The 23,358-nt window shown below is 40.8% G+C and overlaps 1 protein-coding gene across 1 annotated transcript; it reads left to right on the top strand.

Annotated features, from left to right (window-relative positions):
• The first annotated feature begins 1,330 nt into the window (after positions 1-1,330).
• Positions 1,331-2,190, top strand: LOC126719688 (uncharacterized). Its single transcript, XM_050422217.1, has 2 exons — positions 1,331-1,414; positions 1,495-2,190. The coding sequence occupies exons 1-2, from the start codon at positions 1,331-1,333 to the stop codon at positions 2,188-2,190; spliced, it is 780 nt and encodes a 259-aa protein (XP_050278174.1).
• Positions 2,191-23,358: the final 21,168 nt, after the last annotated feature.

Raw genomic sequence — 23,358 nt, 5'->3', positions numbered from 1 at the left:
CGTATTCAATGCGGGGGTGACGTATTTACCTTGAACCACCCCCACTCTGTACCCTCATGTGGGTCCCATTCTACTCGCCTCTTCCTCTGGGGGCATTTTGGAGGCGGCCTTCGACGAGATGTCGCTTTTCCCTTTGAAGTCTTGGGATGCCGAGGACAAGGTCATCCTCGGCTGGGTCTCTAGGCTATTTGGCCTTTCCCTACTCTTTCTCGGCAACTACCCTCCTCGGCACAGGCCCTGGGCCTTAGTGGAGAGTGGGCCGGGTCGTAAGTTCTCTGGCCCCACAATAGCCCCTCAAAATCCTGCTATCCGGCTCCTCGGACGGATAGGAGGGTTTTGATGACATCAGACGTCTGTCAATGCTTGTCAATCCTTGTCACCTATCGGTTCCCGAGACTTTTCGCCTGCCCGAGACACGTTCTTAGAGCCTTTGGAAGGTGAAACATGTCCTCATTAAATGCGGGTAGCTCTGTGCTTCCCACGTTCAACGGCGTGATGGAGATCTAACGGTGGAGATTTCCTTGCCTTTATGGGCGGGAAAATTCGTGCAGTTACTTTTGATGGAAGGCATAAATGATTTTTGGAACTGATTTGTCTCTTCAGTTTTGCACTTAAGAGTTCTAGCGCATATACCCTGGGTTCATTTGAACTTTCGTCCAAACTCAAGTATATCTCTAGCACAAAAAGCCTGTCCGAGGCACCTTTCCTCTTTTCTGTAAGTTCTCTGCCTCCATTAACTCGTGCTTTTTCTTTTCTGGGTTTATTTTTCTCTTGTTCCTCTCCTTCTCCCGTAGTTGGTTGAGTCTGTTTAGTAGTTCTTAGAGATGGTTAAAATGAGACTAAGAAAATTGGTTGAGACCGAAGAGGCGATGGAAAAGTTCATCGCCGATTATAGAATTCCCCCCAACATGAGTTTGAGGCACTGTAAGATGGGAGAGTGGCATATTCTGAGAAATACAGGCAAGGTGGTAATCCCTATTCTCGCCTTCGTAGAGGGGGGTATGAGAATCCCCATGGGACCAGTAATGAAGAATTACCTTAGGCATTTCCGGTTAGCTCCCACCCAGTGCGTCACCAATATGTTTAGGATTCGGGGTTGTGTGGATGCCCCAAATGAGAAAATGGGGCTAAGACTAACCCATCATGACGTGAATTGGTGCTACAATCTCCAAAAATTAAAGGGCAAAATCTATTACATGAAGACCAGAGACGAAAGGGTTCGGCTAATTCAGTGCCTCCCCGACTCCAACAAGGGGTTGAACAAAGACTTCCTTATTGTATCTGGGGAATGGCACGACGGCGTTCCATGCCCAATGGTGGAGGGAGAACCATGCTGCTTCCCACCGATGTGGATGAGTTAAAGAACATGAGGATGCAAGAGGTTTTCCTCAGTGCAAAGAGATACTTGGGCATGGTAAGACTCTGGATACCCAAAAATTCTATTAACTCTTGCTCCCGAACTTTCACTCACGATGCATTTATCTCACTTGACAGGCTCTCCAGACCACCTATAGGATGGAAGAGGAGGTTAACAAGCAGAGTAAGGCCGCCGAGAATGAATGCGCCAAACGCATAGACGCCGCGCAGACCCTCAAAGCTTCCAAGGACGACCTCGCAAAGGCTAAGGAGGCCTTAAAGGAGGCTATCCGAGAGAGGGATAGTGCCTCGGCGGGCTTGAATGGCGCCCAAAAACAGGCCGAGGAACAGGCAAAACATTTACTCAAAGTCAAGGATCAGTTGCAAATAGCCAAGGAGCAGATCCGTGATTTGAAGAAAAAACTGATCATGGCAGAGAATGCTAAGGGCGTGGCGGAGTTTGCCCGGGACGAAGCCGTGAGGGCCAAGAAGGAGGCTAAGTTTGCCAGAAATGAGGCCGAAGCTGCTAGGGATAAGGCTGAGGATGAGGGTTACAATATGGGGGTAGCTGAAACCCAAACCTCCCTTAAAGCTCAAATTCCCGGAGTGTGCAGGCTATACTGCTCCCAGGTTTGGGAAGAGGCCTTAAAACGGGCTGGGGTGGATGCGTCGTCTGATTTGTGGAAAGCGGAGAGCATATTTTACCCTCCTGCCATCCGTGAGGCCGCCTCCGCCAGCTCCGAGGCTGTGAGCGATCAACACGAGGCAGGGGTTACTCAGTCAGAAGATGCACAGATCAGCGTCCCTTCTGGCGAGTCGCTTGAAGGGGAATAGCCTCATGATGCGATAGAAGCACCTGGAGGTATTAATCCCGAGATGCCCAAGGAAGTTTCCGAGCCTGCGGTTGGAGCTCAGATTCCTGTTGCCGAGGAGCCAGCCATTCTTGCTCAGCCCCTGTAGGCAATTCCCCTCGCTGAGGTCCCCAAGAGTACTGACACCGATCCTGCTCAGCCTTCCCCAGAAGGGACTGGTCTCCAGGGCATCGAAGCTAGTCCTATTTTGCCTTCCCAGGATGTGGCCGACACAGAATTGAAGAAGTAGAAACCTCGGCCAGCCTCCGCATTTGTTTTTAGTTTAATGATTAACTAGTTTTTCTTTTATTTTTGAAAACTTTATAGTTTGCTTGTAGTTGAACCTGTTGAACACATATATGAAATTCTTGTCTTCCTCTTTCCTTTTGATTACATGTTAGTTGCCCTTGTCGATACTTACTATTGTTACGGACCTTATGACTTTTGAACTAGTTATCTTAATAAGTATATATAGTTATGCATATGATATATTTAGAATCATGTTTCGGAATGCTAGCTCACCCGCACCCCTTAGGGAATTGAACTCGTGTCTAAACCTCCTTCAGTGGAGATATAGGCATCATCCGAGATGTCCCGTGTGTTGTTAGGTCCAACTTGGTATCCAGATTTCCTTTAAGTAGTTGGTTTCCCCATAGGTTTGAGTCCGAGGACCATGCAATACCTTGGTTCTGTCCAAAACTTAGCTTTTTCTTTAAGTATTTGGTTTCCCCATAGGTTTGAGTCCAAGGACCATGCAATACCTTGGTTCTGTCCAAAACTTAGTTTTTAAGTAGTTGGTTTCCCCATAGGTTTGAGTCCGAGGACTATGCAATACCTTGGTTCTGTCCAAAACTTAGCTTTTTCTTTAAGTTTGGGAAGATTAGCCCCTCGGCCAAGGTGTGGGACATTGGTTTGGGGGGATTAGCCCCTCGGCCAAGCCCCTAGAACCATCCACGCTATTGACGCTTCGAAGCGTAGCCCCTAATGGAAAACGTAGCCCCTAATGGAACTTTATGTTAGAACACTACAACGGGCTATTTGGAAGTGATGGGAGGACTTTCTTGATCCACTGCCTGTGCCAACACACAAGCCTTTCCCACAGACGGCGCCAATTGTAAAGACTCAATTTGTAACGACCCTAAAATGATATTGGGTTTGCACGTTGAGGGCCCAAACAATATAATTTGTAGAGCGTGGGTTTGAAAGGCAAGGCCTTGGTCACCGAACGGTGGTTAGTCACGGTTTCCATAGTGATTTGCACGCGGATGAGCCTTCGTGTATAATAATAATCCATTCCGGCACGTTATGGGTGGCTCCGGTCCTTAAACCCCGTCCAAGGAGCTTCATCTCCTTATTATTCTCTCCTTTTTTAGGACTCCCTCGTCTGAGAGCCCCCTCTTTTGGCGCACAAGTCTTTACATTATATAGCCCTTCTCGGTTGATCCTGACCCTCCACCTGTTTATCAGGCAGGTTCCTATTCAAATACCTGTCCCATCAGCCGCCTCCCCCTGCTTTTTGTTAGTTGCATTAACCGAAGCCACACTATTCAGGCGTCTTTTCTCATTAATATGGCTAGGACGTTTGTGGGCGCATTCAATGCGGGGATGACGTATTTACCTTGAACCACTCCCATTTTGTACCCCCATGTGGGTCCCATTTTACTCGCCTCTTCCTCTGGGGGCGTTTTGGAGGCAGCCTTCGACGAGATGTCGCTTTTCCCTTTGAAGTCTTGGGATGCCGAGGACAGGGTCATCCTCGGCTGGGTCTCTAGGCTATTTGGCCTTTCCCTACTCGTCCTCGGTAACTACCCTTCTTGGCACGGGCCCTGAACCTTAGTGGAGAGTGGGCCGGGTCGTAAGTTCTCTGGCCCCACATTGATAATTATGACAACAATGATGGTGGATTTGAACACTGAACATCTCTTTAGAGACATCAAAAGTGTCAATTAGTATAGCTCGATAAAATTAAAAAATATATATATCTATATATTTTTTTATTGTAATTAGTCAAAATGAATTTTTTTTTTTTTTTTTTTTGCAAAATTTTGAAATTATATATTTTTGTTTATGTAGTCGTGCCATGTACATAAAAGATTAACTATATCATATTCTTTTTTTAATTCATGTAATATGTTTGTAAAATATTCAAATTTTTGTTGATACTTTTTTAATTAAGGTTACTAATTTTTACAAAAAAAAAATTATTTAGTTAATATTAATTAATTATGACATCATCTTGGTTGAACTCTAATTTGGCCTCAAAACTTTGAACCTTTTTGTTTTACAGATCTTTCAACAATTTATTTTCTTAAATCTTGCTCCCATATTAGCATTTGCAACAAATAAAATTATCAAAAATTATATACTATTAACATGAAACTAACCAAAAATTTCTCCCTTATCTCCAATTAAAAATTAAAATGTAATATATGTGTGTGTGTAGGGAGTGGAACAGTCACCACTCGGGCCTTAAGCCCAAGAAGTAATTGGGCCACGGGAAAAGAATTGGGTTTGGCCTATGTTTTGAAAGGAAGGCTCAATGGGTAATAAACTATGAAATGAGAAAAGCAGGGTCATCCCAAGTATTACGGAAAAGGTGAGTGACATAGGAAATCAGTTCCCTTGGAAAAGGTAAGGTGCCAACTTACCTGAGGTATGGTGCATGAGTAATCCATGTGTGATTTCTAGGAGATTCTTGGAACCATAAGAAACTTCCGGAATATGCAAGAAGGTTGAAAATATTTGCCTCCACATTAATGATGGGGTTCGTACCTAACCTTTTCCACATTAAATATAAGTAGGACAGCCTAAACAGTACAAACAACCCCTAAGAGTCATAATTCCAAGATAAGGATGGGGAGGAAACCAATAAAGTTAAGGAGAATATCCCTAAGACTCTAGCAGGCAACAGGACAACTATAGTGATAAGAGCAATGATTGAAACTATAAAAGGGAGAGGAGAGGCAAAAGGCAAAGAAACTAAAAAAGGAGAGGGGAATGGAACATTTAGAAGAAAAATCAATCAAAGGGAGAGAGAGTAAGGGTAACACCATGGGAACGTGAGAGTTATCTATTGTAATACCTATGTTGAAATTGTAATATTTGAGGTCAAAGAAATAAATTGCTTGAGTTTCCCATTGTAGAGTGTTTATCCCTTATTGTTTACTTATATGTTGGTTGTTTGAATAATTATAGTGTGAATTTGTGATTCTGTGAAGAACACCACGGGGGCCAGATTTTGTGTCCCCACAATTGGCGTCGTCTGTGGAAATCACTCTACTAAGCAGAAGACTCAAGAGTTGGTTTGTTTAAGACTATGGAAAACCGATCACATAGTGGTCCCACTCACTTGGAGAAACCTAGCATTTCAGAAGAATCTGTTCATGTGGATTGGCGTGTGAGATCTAAAGTTCATAAGGAGACTCAACGACAACCTTGCCCTCCCTCACAAGGAGAAGGGACTGTTACCAATACAAAAGGTTAGTCCTACTATAATAGAGATGGGGAGGCAAAAAGGTTGAGGGAGTAGGTGGCGTTGCTGCAGAGAAATGTTGAGAAGGATAAAAAGTTACTCTGCCGTAAAGACAAAAAGCTTTATTATTGGAAAGGACCAAGCCTGGCACCCAGTCACCCACGAGCAGATGAACGCATGCTAGTCGATAGGAATAGGAAGCGAGATAGGAGATCATCCCCTCCCCATGGAGAGCGAAAGCAATCTCCACACAGGGAGAGGATAGTCTCTCCACTGCACCACAAGAATAGAAGGGAAGAGCAAGATAGGGAGAAGCATAAAGGACCAATTCCTCAGCGCTCGTCAGCCTATCATTCTCGAGTCCTCGCAGTGCCATAGGTTTCTAGAGATGATGCCATGGGTAAGGCTCTGCATTAGATATCTCAATCCCCCTTCTCACAAAATATTGAGAAAATTGATTACCACAAAGATTCACAAGGCCAACTTTCACTATTTATGATGGCAAAATGGATCTCGTGGAAAAAGGGGCTATCCGTGGATATGACGAGCTAATCAGAGCGTTCATGGCGAGATTTGTGACGTGTAATAGGACCCCGAAACCTTTCACCTCATTCCTCTCATTGGCGATGAAAGAAGGCAAAACCCTCAGAGCTTATTTGGATCGTTACTGGGAATTATACAACAAGATTGGGAGAGATAATGGGGGAATTGCTGCAAGTACCTTCAAGGTGGGGCTCCCTATTGATTCCGACTTGAGGGCTTCTCTAGCTTTGAAGCCAGTCACGAATGTGAATAAATTAATGGAGCGGGTGGAGGAGTATAAGAGGTTAGAAGATGATTAGTTGCAAGATAAGGCTAAAGCAAAAGCACCCATCGTAGAGAAGAAAGAGGTTAAGGTAGATCAATTCCTTGACCTTGAAGGGACTTTTTCTCTCAGGTTCATAAGGTGAAGCTCGAAATGGTTAGTTCATTGTACAAAGAGCCTGTATACCAGATTGTGGAAAAAATAAAGAATAAGCCATACTTCCGTTGGCTGAACAAGATGAGTGGGGATGTTATGAGAAGAAACTAGAACCTTTGCTATTCATGTCATCGGGGCCGAGGACATACAACTGAGGATTGCCGAATCCTAAAGGACCACTTGTACTAGCTTGAGAAGGTAGGTTATTTGGGAGAATTCTTAGTACAGATTCTCGCTCACAAGACCTGAAAGGGGCAACCACTTTAAGAACTTCAACACCAGCTAGAAGGCTCATAGGGGTAATACATGCGGTTAGGAAGCAGGTGGAGACTATGAAAACTCCATCGAGGATATTAACTATGAACTCAGCTTCTGACCTAGAATTGGAAGGCCCCACACATAAAAAGAGACGTTGGGAAGACTACTGCATTGACTTTACGGGAAAAGACCTGAAGGATATTGTTCAACCCCATGAAGATGCACTAGTAGTTTCATTGTGGATTAGGGGCTTTGATGTAAAAAGAGTTATGATAGATCAAGGAAATGGGGCAGAGATAATGTACCCTGACCTATATGAAGGGTTAGGACTTACCCCCAAGGATTCGATAGAGTATAGTAGCCCCTTGATGGCCTTTGACAGAAGTATCGTTTTTGCCAGCTAGACAGGTGACTCTTTCTGTGGAGGTGGAAGGAAGAAAGGAAATGGTCCACTTTATAGTAGTACACTCCTACTCCCCTTATACAACAATTCTTGGACGCCTTGGATCCACTCCATAGGTGCAGTTCTTTTTTCTTTTTTTTTTTTTTTTTTTTTTTTTTTTTTTTTTTTTGCATCAGAAGGTAAAATTCCCCACTGAGCAAGGCATTGCAGAAATATGTGGAAATCAGAGTGTAGCACGGAGATGCCAGATAACCATCGTAAGGCACAGAATGAGGGAGAGCTTGGACCGGCAAACCCTTTGTAGCAGTTAAAGTCTTCACCCGAGGACACATATGAGTGATTGGAGAAAATACACATTGACCTCGGGGATAAGTACTTCTAGGTAGGAGCTAACCTTCCTGTCTTGGAAAAAGTAGAGTTAATTTTTTTTTTAGTAAGCAATCTAGATATATTTGCATGGAGTCCGTATGAAACACCTGGAGTAGATCTAGAGTTTATCTGTCATTGGCTTAATGTAGACCCTTGATGCCTGCCGAAGAAACAAAAGCCTTGTAGGTCCTCGGATACACACACCAAGGTGGTGAAGGAAGAGGTGGAGAAGCTTAAAGAAGCTAGGGCAATCAATGAGGTTTATTATCCCGAGTGGTTAGCTAATACGGTGGTGGTGAAAAAGAAGAATAGTAAGTGGAGTGTATGTGTAGACTTCAGGAATCTAAATAAGGCATGTCCAAAGGATCCCTTTCTAGTGCCTAAGATAGACCAACTTGTTGATGCAACCTATAGGCACCCTAAGATGAGTTTTCTTGATGCTTTCTAGGGTTACTATCAGATAGCTTTGGCCCCTGAGGATCAAGAGAAAACTTCTTTCATTACACCTATAAGTAATTTTCATTACAAAGTCATGCCATTTGGGCTGAAGAACGAGGGATCTACCTATCAAAGAATGGTTACCCAAATGTTTAAAGAGCAATTGGGTAGAAACATGGAGGCATATATTGTTGACATGGTAGTGAAGAGTAAGGCCACGGAGGATTACTTCACTGATCTCGCAGAGACCTTTGAAACATTACGGAAGCACCATTTGAAATTGAATGCCTTAAAGTGTGCCTTTAGGGTCAGCTTAGGGAAGTTTCTAGGTTATCTGGTGACTCATCGAGATATAGAAGTTATTCCAGATCAAATTGTAGCTTTGTAGAGTTTGAAGTCTCCTAGGAACTCCAAAGAGGTCCAACGACTTACTAGGATGATTGCAGCTCTTAATCGATTCATTTCACTGTCTGCGGATAGGTGTCGACCTTTTTTCCAACTGTTGAAATAGTGGAAAGGCTTTTAGTGGACGGATGGTGCCAATAAGCATTTGATGAGCTGAAGTTGTATTTATCTCGAGCTCCCATCTTGTCAAGGCCAGTACCTAGAGAAGCGCTATATATGTATTTAGCTATGATTGATTATGCAATGAGTGCTGTCTTGTTAAAGTTGGATCAAGGAGTACAAAAACCAATCTTTTATGTTAGTAAGACTCTTGTGGAGGTAGAAACATGTTATCTCCCTTTGGAAAAAGTTGCGCTTACAATAATTCATGTCGTATGGAGATTGCTTCACTATTTTCAAGCCTATACAATAGTTATGCTAACCAAGCACCCCTTCCAGGCGTTGCTCAAGAGGTTAGATTTCAAGAGAAGGATAGCCAAGTGGGGGGCCTCTTTGGGAGCTTTGATATTTAGTATAGGCTCCAGACGTCCATCAAAGGGCGGGTTTTAGCAGAATTCGTTGCTGAATTCACTCCCGTGCAAGCTGAAGTTTTGCAAATAGTGGGAAGCAAGATGATGGAACCTCGAGAACAAATATGGCAGGTATATATGGATGGAGCGTCAAATTGTTGAGGGGTAGGGTTTGGAATTATACTTATCTCTCCAGAAGGAGTCATAGTAGAAAAATCATTCAGACTGGGTTTTCCTGCGTCAAATAATGAAGCAGAGTATGAAGCTCTCCTCATGGGGCTTAGAATGTCTAGACAAGTAGGGGTGGACAGAGTATAGTTGCACTGTGATTCATGACTAGTTGTTAGTCAGATTACGGGTGAGTTCAAAGCTAAGGACTAGAGAATGATAAGCTACGTAAGGGAGGTTGGGATACTAAAGTATCAATTCAAGAAGGTAGAGATCTCACATATCACTAGGGGTAGTAACAGTTATGCCGACTCTCTAGCTACTCTAGCTTCTTCAGTGGTAGATCCCTTTCCGAAGATTGTGACAATTGAACTTTTACCTTTTTCTATCCTAACTCTTTTTTACAAGGGCTTAGTCTTGAGCATACATCCATCCGTAAGCTGGATGGACCCTATTGTAGCTTATCTCCGAAATGGGATTTTGCTTGAGGATAAGAAAGAGTCTGAGAGGATCAGATGTAGGTCTTCATGGTATTGGGTCTCCGAAGAAGGAAAATTATATAAGAGGTCATATTTAAGGCCCTATCTACTGTGTGTGCATCCTGAGGCAATTGAAACACTTCTAGAAGAGTTGCACGAAGGGATATTTGTAAGTCATACAGGAGGCAGGTCGTTGGCGCATCGAGCCCTTATTTAGGGGTATTGGTGGCCGAACATGCAGAAACAAGAATTGGAGTACTCTAGAAAATGCAATCAATGCCAAAGGTTTGCTCCAAGCATTCATCAACCTGGGGGTCCTTTCAACCCTATATCCAGTCCATGGCCCTTTGCCTAGTGGGGGCTAGACATAGTGGGAACTTTCCTGAAGGCCACGGGAAGTAGAAGATGGTCCTGGTAGGGACAAATTATTTCACCAAGTGGGTGGAAGCTGAGTCCCTCACTAATATTTGGGACACGGATATCAAGAGATTTGTATGGAAAAATATTGTGACGTGGTTTGGTGTGCCAAAAATTCTAATATTAGATAATGGGTTGCAATTTGACAGTAAGGTTTTTCGGCGATACTGCTCAGAATTGGGAATTGTCAACAGGTATTCTATTCTATCTTATCCATAAAGCAATGGTCAGGCAGAGGCGACCAACAAGTCCATTGTAAATGGTCTGAAGAAAAGGCTAGATGATTCAAAGGGTCGATGGGCAGAAGAGCTTCTGAGCGTGCTATGGGCATACTGGACCATTCCACGGTGCTCCACGAGATAGACTCCTTTCTTGATGACATATGGTGCAGAAGTGATAATAACCGTGGAAATTGGGCTCCCTACTTCTCGGACTGACGTGTTTGAAATGGGAGAGAATGATCAATTACTTTGCAAGCATCTGGATTTGATAGAAGAAAGCCATGATGTGGCTTCGGTAAAGCTGGCTAACTATCAGCAGAGGATTTGCCGAGGATACAATAAGGGAATAAAAAGTAAGGAGTTCATTCCAAGAGATTTGGTGCTGAGGAAAGTTTTGAGAAATACTTGAAATCCAGCTATGGGAAAGCTAGGCCTGACATGGTAGGGGCCTTATAGGGCCACATCCATTGTTGGGGTTGGTGCTTATCTACTAGAAGACTTATGAAAGACTTGTAGCTAGGCCATGGAATATATTTAATTTAAAGAAGTATTACTTTTGATTGTCATATAAAAAATATGCACTACTTACTTTTTTGTTTTATCTTAGTTCAGTAAACAATAATAAATCTTATGAAGGACCACTTCGGGACGTCGAAATAGCAGGGGGAAATAAACCTTGAGGTACTAGACCCTGTCTTTGCATTGGGTAAGTTTTAAGCTAAGTTTTCTACCTTAGTCTAACTTCAAAGTCACTAATAGGAAATAAAATTAAAACTTCACAAAAGCAAACCCCGTGGTACCAGGTCTTTGGCTCAGGTAGGTTTTAAGTTGAGTTTTCTGCCTTAGCTTGACTTCAGGGTCACTAACAGAAGACAAAATTAAAACTTTATTGAAAGTAAACCCCATGGTAATAGACCCTATCTTTGCCTTGGGTCGGTTTTAAGCTGAGTTCTCTCCCTTAGCTTGACTTTAGGGTCACTAACAGAAAATGAAATTAAAACTTTATTGAAAGTAAACCCCGAGGTACTAGACCTTGTCTTTACCTCGGGTGAGTTGCAAACTAAGTTTTCTACCATAGTATGATTCCATATTCACTAAGAGAAAGCTAGGTAAAGACCTTACATAAGAAGAAAAACAAGCTCCATGGTAAGGGACTTCATCTTTGCAATGAATGGGATTCAAACTGTTACTTTATTTAGTTCGTACCTATGGAAACTAGTGAAAGGCATGGATGAAACTTGATAGCACGTAGGGGATGAGTTCCACAGAGCAAGTATCCTGGGTAAGTGATTACCTAAGGTTATTGCTTTAAGTCTGATCTAATAGTCAACAATAAGATATTATCAAAACTTAGCAAATTATTAATATAACTAAAAGATAACAGCATTTCCTCCATGAGAAAAACCATGAAAAATAATCCCCATGTATCTAAGTAACTCGGGAGATAGAAATGTGAAGCATAATTAGACGCAAAAACTTAGAAATACTTTCATAAATAAAAGTTTCAAACATTAAAAAAAAAAACAAAACATAAAAAGTAATTAAGTACATAATAAGAGCCCCTACACTAGGCAAACTATAAAGTTGCATCTAATGCAACATAAGTTGAAGGGAAATTAAACTTATGGTGGCTCATTAGTGGAGGACACTGCTTTGGAGCTAGTTATCTCTCCTCCCGAGGTTGCAATAGGGCCAGAGTGGACGGGGGATTAGTGGACGGGGGATTTGTCGTTGATGATGGCCTGAATCTCAGGGTTGGGCATAATGACTAGCTTTCTAGGGATAGGAACATTACACTCTTGCCTGAAGGGAGATGCAACCACTACTTCTAGCTTGTCCAAAGTTTTAGTCCACCCTTTGGTAAAGTAGACTTGAAGGTTCTATTGTACCTCAGACTTTATAGTGGCGATGCAGTTGTACTGGCCTTGGTAGTAGGCCTCTTGAATTTTGGCATCATCAGCAGCCACATAGCTTTTCAGCTTAGCATCTTTCACCGCGAAAGCAGTCTTGGCTTCTTGCAATTCCTTCTCTAAAGCCTCCACCCTCTTAGTTATGGCTTTGGTGTTCTCCTCGACTTCAAACTGCAACCTTTCAGACTCAGAAACTTTGTTCATAACATCCGAGATCCTCCTTAGAAGATCCCATTGTCATTACTCAGTTCCTTAGCTCTAGCCATGGCAGCTTGGTATCTCTCTTCGATCACCACGGAACATTGATATCCCTACCATATAACAAAGGTAGTGTTAAAAAAAAAAAAAATTGAATGAAATAATAAAAAAGAAGTGAAAAGAGCAATACGGAGGCAAGGAAAAGTTTGTTACCATGATGGCTTCCCTCTTCATGTTAAGAAGAGGGATTCATCATCCCATTTAGCCCAATGGTTCATGTTTGCTAGAAGCAAGAGAGCTTCACCAACACTCTCAGCCACTTTGCCCCCATGGCCTTCTTTCTAGGGTCTAACCCTATCCGTTGCAAGGAGGGGTACCCCATCCATCGTGAAGGTGTGGACATAAGTAGGAGCCCTCGTGGCATTAACTTGAGAGTCCCCAAAGTCGAGGGGGGGGGGGGGTGCGGGGGCGGGTTTCAAAGCTAGGAGCTGTAGAGGATTGGCCTGCTCCCTTAGGGTGCTTTCGACTAGCCCTAGTCTTTCGGGCAGGAGTTGCAATTGCTATAGTGACGGGAGTAGTTTGAATGGCCACAGGAGCATTAGGAATTGGAGCAGAAGGAGTTTGAGTTATGGGCACAATAGGAGTGGCCAAAAGTTGTGCAAGAGTTACCCCACTTTGTTTGAATGTCATCTCGATTAGGGAGTCCTCTAGGGGGATAACAGCTTGGGTATCAAGTCTTTCTTGGGGTGGTGAAGGAGTACGGGTAGGAGCGTTGCCTGTTTTCTTCTTTCTTTGGCATCACGGGAGGTCAGTTGGAGTTGGCTCTATAATAGTGACTCCAAGGTTTGCGAGAGTGAAAGGAGGAGAAGAGTTGCTCCGATACCTTCCTTCTTCTTAGCGGGCACATTTAGAAGGGGATAAGATGTATCACTTGTTGCGAACATCTATGTAAGGGAGCAGTGGATGCCTCAAGGTTATGGCCTTTCCTGTAGCTTGGAAGCTTCGATACACGGGAGAGTAGCTGAGTATCAAGTAAGCTACACGAAGTTGACCGTTGGTGTAGGGGTAAATTGGAGATCTCAACAACCTGTTCAAATCCGTGAAGTTGATTAGTTGCCTCTTCTTCTTGAAGGCGTAATTCTTTGAAAAAGAAACAAGCAAAGGTTAGTCACATAGAATTTCTAAAAATGCTCGGAAATGAGACAAATTAGAAATAATAAGTTGGTACAAAGAAAATTTCTATGAGATCTACCTATTTGCTTTACCTGCACTTGTGGCGCAGTGGATTCTGCCAAGGTACCAGTTCCCCGAGATGATCAGATAGTTTCCTTCAGTCTCTTTGTCGGAATCTGGAAGGCCAGAAATGAGCCTCACCTCCTCATGCTGGATCTTAAAGTAAAACCTTTAGGTTTTACTATCTTGAAAACTATAGATGAAGTTGATGTCGTGCTCGGTAAGCTTTAGTCCGAGCTTGTTATTAAGGGTTTCTATTCTACTAACAATCCTAAATACATTAGGAGTACATTGGTTGGGACAGACTTTAAAGTGGCATAGGAAGTTAGGAAGGAGGTCACTCATGGGGATCCTCACTCCCCCCTCTACAATGGCAACGAGTGGGATTACCACCCTGCCTTCCCCTCTTAAAAGTATCGCCTTGGATTTCGGTCAATAACTTACTTCTACATCGTTAGGAAAGTTATATTTCCTCCCAAACTCAGCTAGTCTCTTAGGGGTGTCAACCATAGATTTAAATTTCCCCATTATAAACAAAAAATAAACTAAGAAGAAAAATATAAAGATAAAACTAATCTAAAGGAAGAAAAGTTGACGAACTTACAATAGGAAGGAAAAGCAAAAGAAAGGAGGTCGCTGAAGGTCAGCCGAAGATCATCGGAGAAGGAAGTGGTGGAGAGAAAAGAGAAAGAGAAGTTTTTTTTTTTTTTGGAGTTCTAACAAAATAATAACGGAGGAGCCTAAAATAGGGTTTAGGGTCTCTCTTATATAAGAGAAGTGAGGGAGAGGAAAGGACAGATGAGACCCTTCCTTTCCCACCCATTTTTCGTTTTCCAAAGGGCCCATCTAGCCATCCATTCAGCAACACGTGCTGATGATCGTGGGGCGAGAAGCACAGGCGTGTTTGCGGCATTTATTACTTGACGCTGCCATTGTTCATAAATGCCAGTTAGTCATTGCTGCGTTTTTCTTGAACCACGATCGTCAGTTATGAAAACTTGGAGATCGTGGGGCGCTATTATAGGGAGTGAAATAATCACCACTTGGGCCTTAAGCCCAAGAAATAATTGGGCCACGGGGAAAGAATTGGGCATAGCTTGTGTTTTGAAAGGAAGACTTAATGGGTAATAAACCATAAAAGGAGGAAAGCTAGATCATCCCAAGTATTACGGAAAAGATAAGTGACATAGGAAATTAGTTCTCGTGGAAAAGGTAAGGTGCCAACTTACTTGAGGTATGATGCACGGGTAATCCACGTGTGATTTCTAGGAGATTCCTGGAACCATGGGAAACTTTCGGAACATGCAAGAAGGTTGAAGATCTTTCCTCTACATTAACGTTGGGATTCGTACCTAACCTCCATCGTATTAAATACAAGTAGGACAGCTTGAACAGTACAAACAACCCCCAAGAGTTAGAGTTCCAAGATAAGGGTGGGGAGGAAACCGATAAAGTTAAGGAAAATGTCCTTGAGACTCTAGCAGGCAACAGGATAGCTGTAGTGATAAGAGTAAGGATTGAAACTATAAAAGGGAAAGGAGAGGCAAAAGGCAAAGGATCTAAAAAAGGAGGGGGGAAGGGAACACTTAGAAGAAAAATCAGTCAAGGAGAGAGAGAGAGAGTAAGGGTAACATCGTAGGAACGTGAGAGTTATCTATTGTAATACCTAGGTTGAAATTGTAATATTTAAGGTCAAAGAAATAAATTGCTTGAGTTTCCCATTGTGGAGTGTTTATCCCTTATTGTTTACTTATTTGTTGGTTGTTTGAATAATTATAGTGTGAATTCGTGAAGAACACCACAGGAGCCAGATTTTGCGTCCCCACAATATATATATAAACTAAAGAAAGAAAATGAACTACATCAAAATCAAAGGTTTCTGAAAAAAAAAAAAAAAAAAAAAAAAAGGAATTAAAAAAAAAAACAAAAATTTTAAGTTCAATCTTTTGAGTTATTTTGCTTTATTGAAATAATCTAACAATTCCATTGAGTTGAAATAAAAAAACTTGACCATGTCACACATCGATTTTTTTGGTCAAATTGGGTTGATCCTTATGTAAATGATTTTATTTTATTTATTTATTTTTTTTTACAGTAAACAAAGTGCTACTTGTGATGACAAAAATTTGTCTTGAAAAGTCCATAATCTTAAATTCTTTTTTTTAAAAGAGAAGATAATATAGTTAATCCTTGCAGTACATGGCATGACTACATAAATATAAAAAAAAAACATAATTTCAAAATTTTGAAAAATAATATTTTATTTTGAGAGTAGACAAATATTTTATTTTAGAATAAATGGATTTAGTTTCCATTAACATTTGACATTTCATTTAGCAGTCTACTTGTTGGTTCTTAGGTTGAATACAAGGGGTTCGATCCGTGGTGGCCACAATACAAAAAAATTGAAACTAGTAGAAGGGTTTTGGGCAGCGGTTTTTGTGGGCAGGGGAAAAGGAATTGATGTCACTTGTCAGTATTTTACATCTCTCCCCAATTAACTAAAAAACTTTGTACAGTACACATAAAGCCTATAAACTCTAATTTTAACAATATTTAGCCAAAAGACTCTCCTTCAATTCCTTAAAACCTTCCAAATTTTAAGCCATTAAATTTTAGGATAGACATAGAATATTCTTCTACAAAAGCATTTCAGATATTCTATTATTTCTGTTTAAAAAATAATAATAATGGAGCATTTATCGTAGAACTCTTGTTATGTTGGTAATAAAAAAGCAATTGAGTCAATTTCGTAATAAATACCATTTCAGTTTAACCAAGGAATGAAATATTTCGGTACTGGTTGATATTGGTGTACCATTCCAAGGATACCGTTTGGATAGGTTGTTGCTAAAACTTGCGTTTTTTATTTTTTATTTTTTAATATGTTGTTTTAAAAACATAGATTTGGCTAAAAACACATGTTAAGGCTTTTAGAACAACCTATCCAAACATGCTCTAAATTTGCATGATATTTAATTGGGTGAAATGAAAAAATTACCTAAATATTTTGGCTAATGCCAATACTATCTAAACTTATCAAAAATATCTGATTTATCTTTTAAACACAAATTGCACTTTAACACTGTTTGAATGTTTCCGTACTCATCCAAGTCTTTTTTTTAGCTTTATTCTCTATCGTTGGTTGTTATATGCATCTCCATGAATAGATAATTTTTGTGTGTGTGTGTGTGTGTGTGTTAGGGGTGTTATTGAATGTTGTGTTCTTTGTTTCAATATTTAAGAAAAATCTAAGTGAAAACACTACTTCAGTCCATATATTTTGGAGTTATAGTTAATTTGGTCCTCACATTTTAATAGTAGTCAATTTGGTCCTTGATTGTGTGCCCACAGGGGCTTCCATGGCCTTGGAAGCATGCACGCGGGCATGCCATGGCCTTGGCAGTGAGCCCACGGGGGCTGCCATTGCCTATGTAGCATGCCCACGCTAGGCTACTATGGCCTTAGCAACGTGCATGTAGGGCCCCAAATACATTGCTTGGGTGGTTGCGAGGGGGGAGGGGACATTTCACATATAGGCAGTATAATTGCAACGCACTCTTGCAAGGTAGACCGTGTTCATTTCACCCAGTGCTATGCAGAGCAAGCCTAAGGTGATGATCAAATATATGTGATGCTTTCTCAGGGCCACTTATTCGAGGCCACACCACCGTGCCCAGTGATGGAGGTCAATGCTCTCTGGATGACAGTTGTAGTAGCTGCATGGTGGTCGAACCACACATGCTTGGTAAAGCTTGGGCACGCTCTTTCAAGGTGAATAATGTTCGTTTCACCCATTGCCTTGCGAAGCAAAGCCCATGGCGACCATCGGGCAGACATGACCTTGCTCCCATGTGGCTATGTGGTTGTGGTAGCAGTATCCTTCGAGTTCACACCCCCGTTCCTAGTGGGGTTTCACGATGTCAGCTGTAGTGCCTATGTGGTGGTCAGGCCACGCATGCTTGGTATAGCTTGGGCACGCTCTTGCAAGGCGGATGGTGTTTGTTTCACCCATTGCCACGCAAAACGAAGCCCAAAGCTACCATCAGGCAAACTTGACCTTGCTCTTGCATGGGCACATGGTTTAGGGGTATCCTTCATGCTTAAGGATGCAGACTTAGTGCCACTCGATTCTTCTTCGTGCACGAAAAGCTTCGTGACATGTTGTTGTGGGGTTCGTTTGGTGGTGTTGTGGCCTAGTGTATATGACAGTGTGTAAATGGTGGCAGGGTAGCATGGCTCGCCAAGCTTCGTACTTATGCATCGAATTGCCTGATGTGCTCCCTATCAGCATTTGTTACGAGCGTCGATCAACTTCTCAGACGCAATTTAGGTCCCTATGTTGCATAATACCTAAAGGCATTCGCCCTTATAGTTGATTCTTTCCTCGTTAATGCTTTTTGCAGGGTGTCAGCAGGACCTCGAAATTGTCCCTGTGTCCCACGCATGCCTCGCGGCTCCCGTATTGTAGTTGTGGACCACGTGGGCATGCTCATGGCCTTCGATGTAGAACATTATGCGGGTTTGGGGCCTTCGGCTCCTTTTGCCAACATACCAAGTGAGCATCATTGCTTGGCCCTACACGATTGCCGCGCTCGTCCGTGCCCTTCCTCACTCCGGGCGAGCCAAAGCCTCGGCAGTCATATTCTTGCCTCAAAGATTAAGCCATGCATAAGTATGAACTAATTCAAATTGTGAAATTGCAAATGACTCATTAAATCAGTTATAGTTTGTTCAATGGTATTTGCTACTTAGATAACTATAGTAATTCTAGAGTAACATGTGCAACAAACCTTAACTTCTGGAAGGGATGCATTTATTACATAAAAGGCCAACATGAGCTCTACCCTAGGCATGGGAGTCCCAATCTAGAATCCGTTGGCTGTTGGTGGATTACTTGAACTGCTTTCGTGGCAAGAGCAGGTCACAATGTGCCGGCTGGGGGATAGACTGGGAACGACCACCACGGTGGTCTTTCCTGGGCATTGAATAATCGACTTAGAACTATTACATGTTGATACCATATTTTGTCTAGGTCTAAATTTTGATAGAAGTTTTAGCCCTGAATTAAAGGATTTCATGGTTTTAATGATTAAACCTCATTTTTGTTGTTGTTGATTTTTATCAATTTTTATGTGATTAACTAAGTTTGATTGAGCTTAAATTGAAATCTAACCATGTGATTAGATTAATTTTGATGTTAAATTTACAACCATGAAATTCCGTATAATTTGGTTGGTCATGGATGAAAATTAGACTTGGTTTGAATGAGATATCACTGATTAAATGCAATTACATGTGTTGCATTTTAATTGTGGAAAAAGTACATAATTTCCTATGGAACTCGTGCTAAGATTTTAGTGTAATTTCCATGGAAAATTGGTATTACATATACTTTTGAGTCTCTGAATTTGAACATGCTATTAATTTTTGTGCATCAAATTGATTAAAGAACTTAACTAATTTTCTTAAATTGCGTGTCCTGTGTTTATTCGAGTCCATTTACTTTGTTATATTTGGTTCATTTATTTTTATCAGGAGCATACATGTGATTTAATAAGAGGTCAAATTAATTCTTTTAATTAAAGTATAGTTCCTTAAGTGCATTGCAGTTCAAGTTCTAATCTGATGAACAGGTGAATTAAGTGATACCGATGAACATGTGAATTAAGTGATACCGGATTCGTATGAGGCAACCCAAACTTATCCAATATGATAGATGAGGGAAAGGTGGATGTATATATTTTTATATTTTCTGGGTTATATGGAGTAAGAAAAACATATCACCACCCAAAGGGATATACATATCACCACCCAAAAGAATTTAGATAAGGATACATAATTGAATTGGTTCACCACCTAACCTAATGATATTTAGATTATCACCACCAAAAGAAATGCATAAACCGAAACTTGCCATCCAAAGGAATCCATCTAAGGGATATGAGTTAATTTAGAAGAAATCCATCTTCTGAAAAGTACAAAGACTAATTTTGAAAACACTCTATATTCTGCTTTTATTCAATTCAGTCAAATGACTTATATAATGTTTAGAACAACCCTCTAAGCGTGGGAGAACAAAATTAGCAATTAAAAGCATTACATTTTCAAGGCCTTGACTCATAGGAACTATAAATAAAATAAATGACTTGTTTGCCTAAGAGAACTAAAACATAAAAGCTGAATATTCCCTTAAAAAAAAACCTCAACTAAATGCTATTTAATGTTTATTAATCTTCAAATATCTTTGTGTTCATTTGGGAATAGTTTATTTATCTGAAATTGAAAACTTTGTGCTGAAAATATTGTACATAAAAGTAAAAATTAGCTGAATAGTGTAGTGGGACCCATGAATAATACCAAAAAGTGTAGTGGAACCCATGAATAGTAGTAAAAATAAGTTAAAAGTTGAGATAAGCTGAAAAATTCAGCTCATCCTAAATGCATACTTAGGGTCCATTTGTGATACGCTTATTTTGTTGTAACTGAAAACTTTTTGTTGAAAGTACTATGGGTCTGTTTGGATTGAGCTTATTTTTGCTGAAACTGAAAACTGAAATTGAAAACACAGTAGCAAAATAATTTTTAAATGTGTGAATAGTACTGTGAGACCCATTTTAAATTAAAAAGTTACTAAAAAGTGGAATTTATGGGTCTGTGAACAGTGCACCCGTGCACTGTTCACGGTTGACTTGGTCAAATAGTGCAGTTGAAAACTTGCGTTTCTCAGCAGCCTTGCGTTTCCTCCAGCTTCAGCGTGCGCATGGGTCCCAGCTTCAGCAAAACGCAAACGCAGATTGAAAACGTTGGATTAAGTTGAATCCAAACGCTCACTATAGATAAAAATAAAAGTTAGTTGAAATAGTACAATATGACTCATAAATAGTACAGTAGGACTTATAAATAGTACAAAAATTGTAGTAAGACTCATAAATAGTAGCAAAAACAAGCTAAATAATAAAATAAATTGGCAAAAATAATTCATATCATACAATCCTTATTCTAGGAAAATTCATTCAAAATAATCAACTCAACCCGTCGACCAAAAGCTCCACCCGAAAACCCCCAACGCAACTCTTTTCTTCACCAAAAGCAACAGCCACAATGGAAACCATATGGCACAAAACATAATCAGCTCTACCCTCCAAAGCCCCAAGAAGAGAACACAGAGAAAAATCCCACATTTTTTTTTCACATTTTTTGCCAACACAAGACAACAGCAATCTTCCGCCACAACCAGACCAAGCCTCCAAAAAAACAGCAACAGAAAACCCAGAAAGAGAAACCCTTCCTCAGCCCAAAAACAGAGAAAGCTCCCTCCTTTTCATCATCAGACCAGAAAAAGGTCACCCCTTTTGGCCATTTACTCAACAACTACAAACCTTAATGGTAGCAGCAACCACAGCAAACGACAGCAGGGATGCACACAAAAAGGCAACAACATACAGCAAGAAACAACAGCAGAGACAAGGAAGAAAGAAGATAGAACAGAGCAGAGACATCCTAACGATATTTTCTCACTCTCTCATATATCTTTTCCATTTTTTGCTCAATGCCTAACCTAGAGTTTGCTCCTTTTTTTTTCAACTATTAACAGAGCACAGAAACAGAGCATGAAGCAGGAAACAAAGGGAAATGGACAAAAACACTGAGAAGCAGCAACAGACACAAAAATCAAAATGGGTAGCATCTGTTTCCATTTTTTTTATAGGATGCTAGCTAACATATATCCATGCTCTTTAGTGATACATATAGTCTTCTTTATCTTGTGATTTGTGAATGACCATGTTCATGCTCAGATGTTTCTAACTTTTATCAATATTAGCATGCCTGAACACAGATTTCTCACACACATCCTACATGGTTGCATTTTAAACACAGAACACAACATCCATCTACACAATGCCATTTTCACGTTGCACAAATATACCTTGAACACTGATTTTATACAAACAGGGCATACCCACACAAACAGAAAGCTACAACAACAAATCTGTTACCACCATGGTGGTTCGCGGTGGCCTTTAGCGGCTGGAGCCTGGTGCTTCGGCCATGGGGGTATGGCGACTCATGGTGGCGCGTAGTGATCGTGGCGAGCTCTGAAGCTCCGGCCATGGAGGCCGTGGGTTTTTTTTGGAGAAGAGAGAGCGTAGGAGAGAGAGGGGGGTTAGGATCTGATTGGTAGGAGGTATGATTAAGATTAAGGCTGGACTAGGTAAACCCGATCCATTTAGGTGCATTACCTGGTCCATTAAGCCTGTGAATATTTCGGTCCAACTCCCCTCACTATAATCAGTCCAAGCATCAATCCGAAACTACCCTTTGGCCAATCAAATTAATATCAACTAAGACCCAAAAGCAAATAAGCATTCAACACACATTTAAACAAATTAAACATAAGCCCAATCCCAAAATACATTCAACCCCACAACTTCCAAAATGCACACTTTCACTTCCAAAAATTACAAACCTACCCCAAATCTTTTGCAAAATTACCCTTTTACCCCAAAATTTTCCAAATCACATTTGGCCCCTCAGCTTTTGTTAAATTACAAATCAACCTCAAACTTATCCAAAATTACATTTTTTTACCACAAAACTTTCTCAAATTTCAAAATGTCCCCTGAAATTCCAAAAATTGCACAATGCATTTTTTTTTTTTTTTTGATCATATGCACAATGCATATTTAATTCAATGTTTTGCCAAAATAAAAGATTTTCCTCAAAAATAATAAAATTGTTAAATGACGTTTTCACATGTTATAGAAATTTGATCTTTTGTGTTTCTTGTTATTTCTTTTTGTCTTTTTGCATGAGATAAATAATTTGGTAAAAGGAATTGCAAATTTGAATTTGTTTGACTATGCTATTATGCTATGCAATGAGGTAAGCTTCATTAAATTTACTATGTAAATTATCTCTTTAGTCAATGTCATGCAATCACATGTGTTAGCCATGTCTTTTGATTTTGTTTGCTAAAATAAATAATTCACATGTCATGAATTCACATGTCACCATAGGGTAGATTATACATGTCATCCTACGATAAGTTTTGTCTTTGTTTCATTTCACATGCACATGCACATGCATATCATTCATTTTCTAAATAGCATTTGAATCAATGATAACTAAGGCCAAAATACTTGCTAACAAAAAGATATCACTATAACTTTAATAGAATTGTTTGACACAGCAAGGCCTACTTGTGAATAACGATACTTACCCAAAACAATGCCAAGATTAGAACTGGCGTCCCAATAGGCTTGAGTCCGAAGACTTTGCAACGCCTTAGCTCTGTCCAACACCTAGTTTTGTCATCCAAGTAGTTGGTCTCCCCATAGGCTTGAGTCCGAGGACCATGCAAGGCCTCGGTTCTGTTCAAAACTTATAGTTTTTCTTTTGAGTACTTGGTTTCCCCATAGGCTTGAGTCCGAGGACCATGCAAGGCCTCGGTTTTGTCCAAAACTTATAGTTTTTCTTTTGAGTACTTGGTTTCCTCATAGGCTTGAGTCCGAGGACCATGCAAGGCCTTGGTTCTATCCAAAACTTATAGTTTTTCTTTTGAGTACTTGGTTTTCCCATAGGCTTGAGTCCGAGGACCATGCAAGGCCTTGGTTCTGTCCAAAACTTATAGTTTTTCTTTTGAGTACTTGGTTTCCCTATAGGCTTGAGTCCGAGGACCATGCAAGGCCTTGGTTCTGTCCAAAACT

This window comes from Quercus robur, chromosome 3, assembly GCF_932294415.1.
Source record: "Quercus robur chromosome 3, dhQueRobu3.1, whole genome shotgun sequence".
Lineage (NCBI taxonomy): Eukaryota > Viridiplantae > Streptophyta > Magnoliopsida > Fagales > Fagaceae > Quercus > Quercus robur.
Note: the sequence above shows the minus strand (reverse complement) of the source record. Positions and strands in the feature narration are given on the sequence as shown.

Excerpts from the sequence above, each read along its gene's own strand:
- LOC126719688 (XM_050422217.1), top strand. The coding sequence starts at position 1,331 with ATGCTGCTTCCCACCGATGTGGATGAGTTAAAGAACATGAGGATGCAA. Across the intron at positions 1,415-1,494 it reads CAAAGAGATACTTGGGCATG|GCTCTCCAGACCACCTATAG; the intron begins GTAAGACTCTGG and ends CTCACTTGACAG.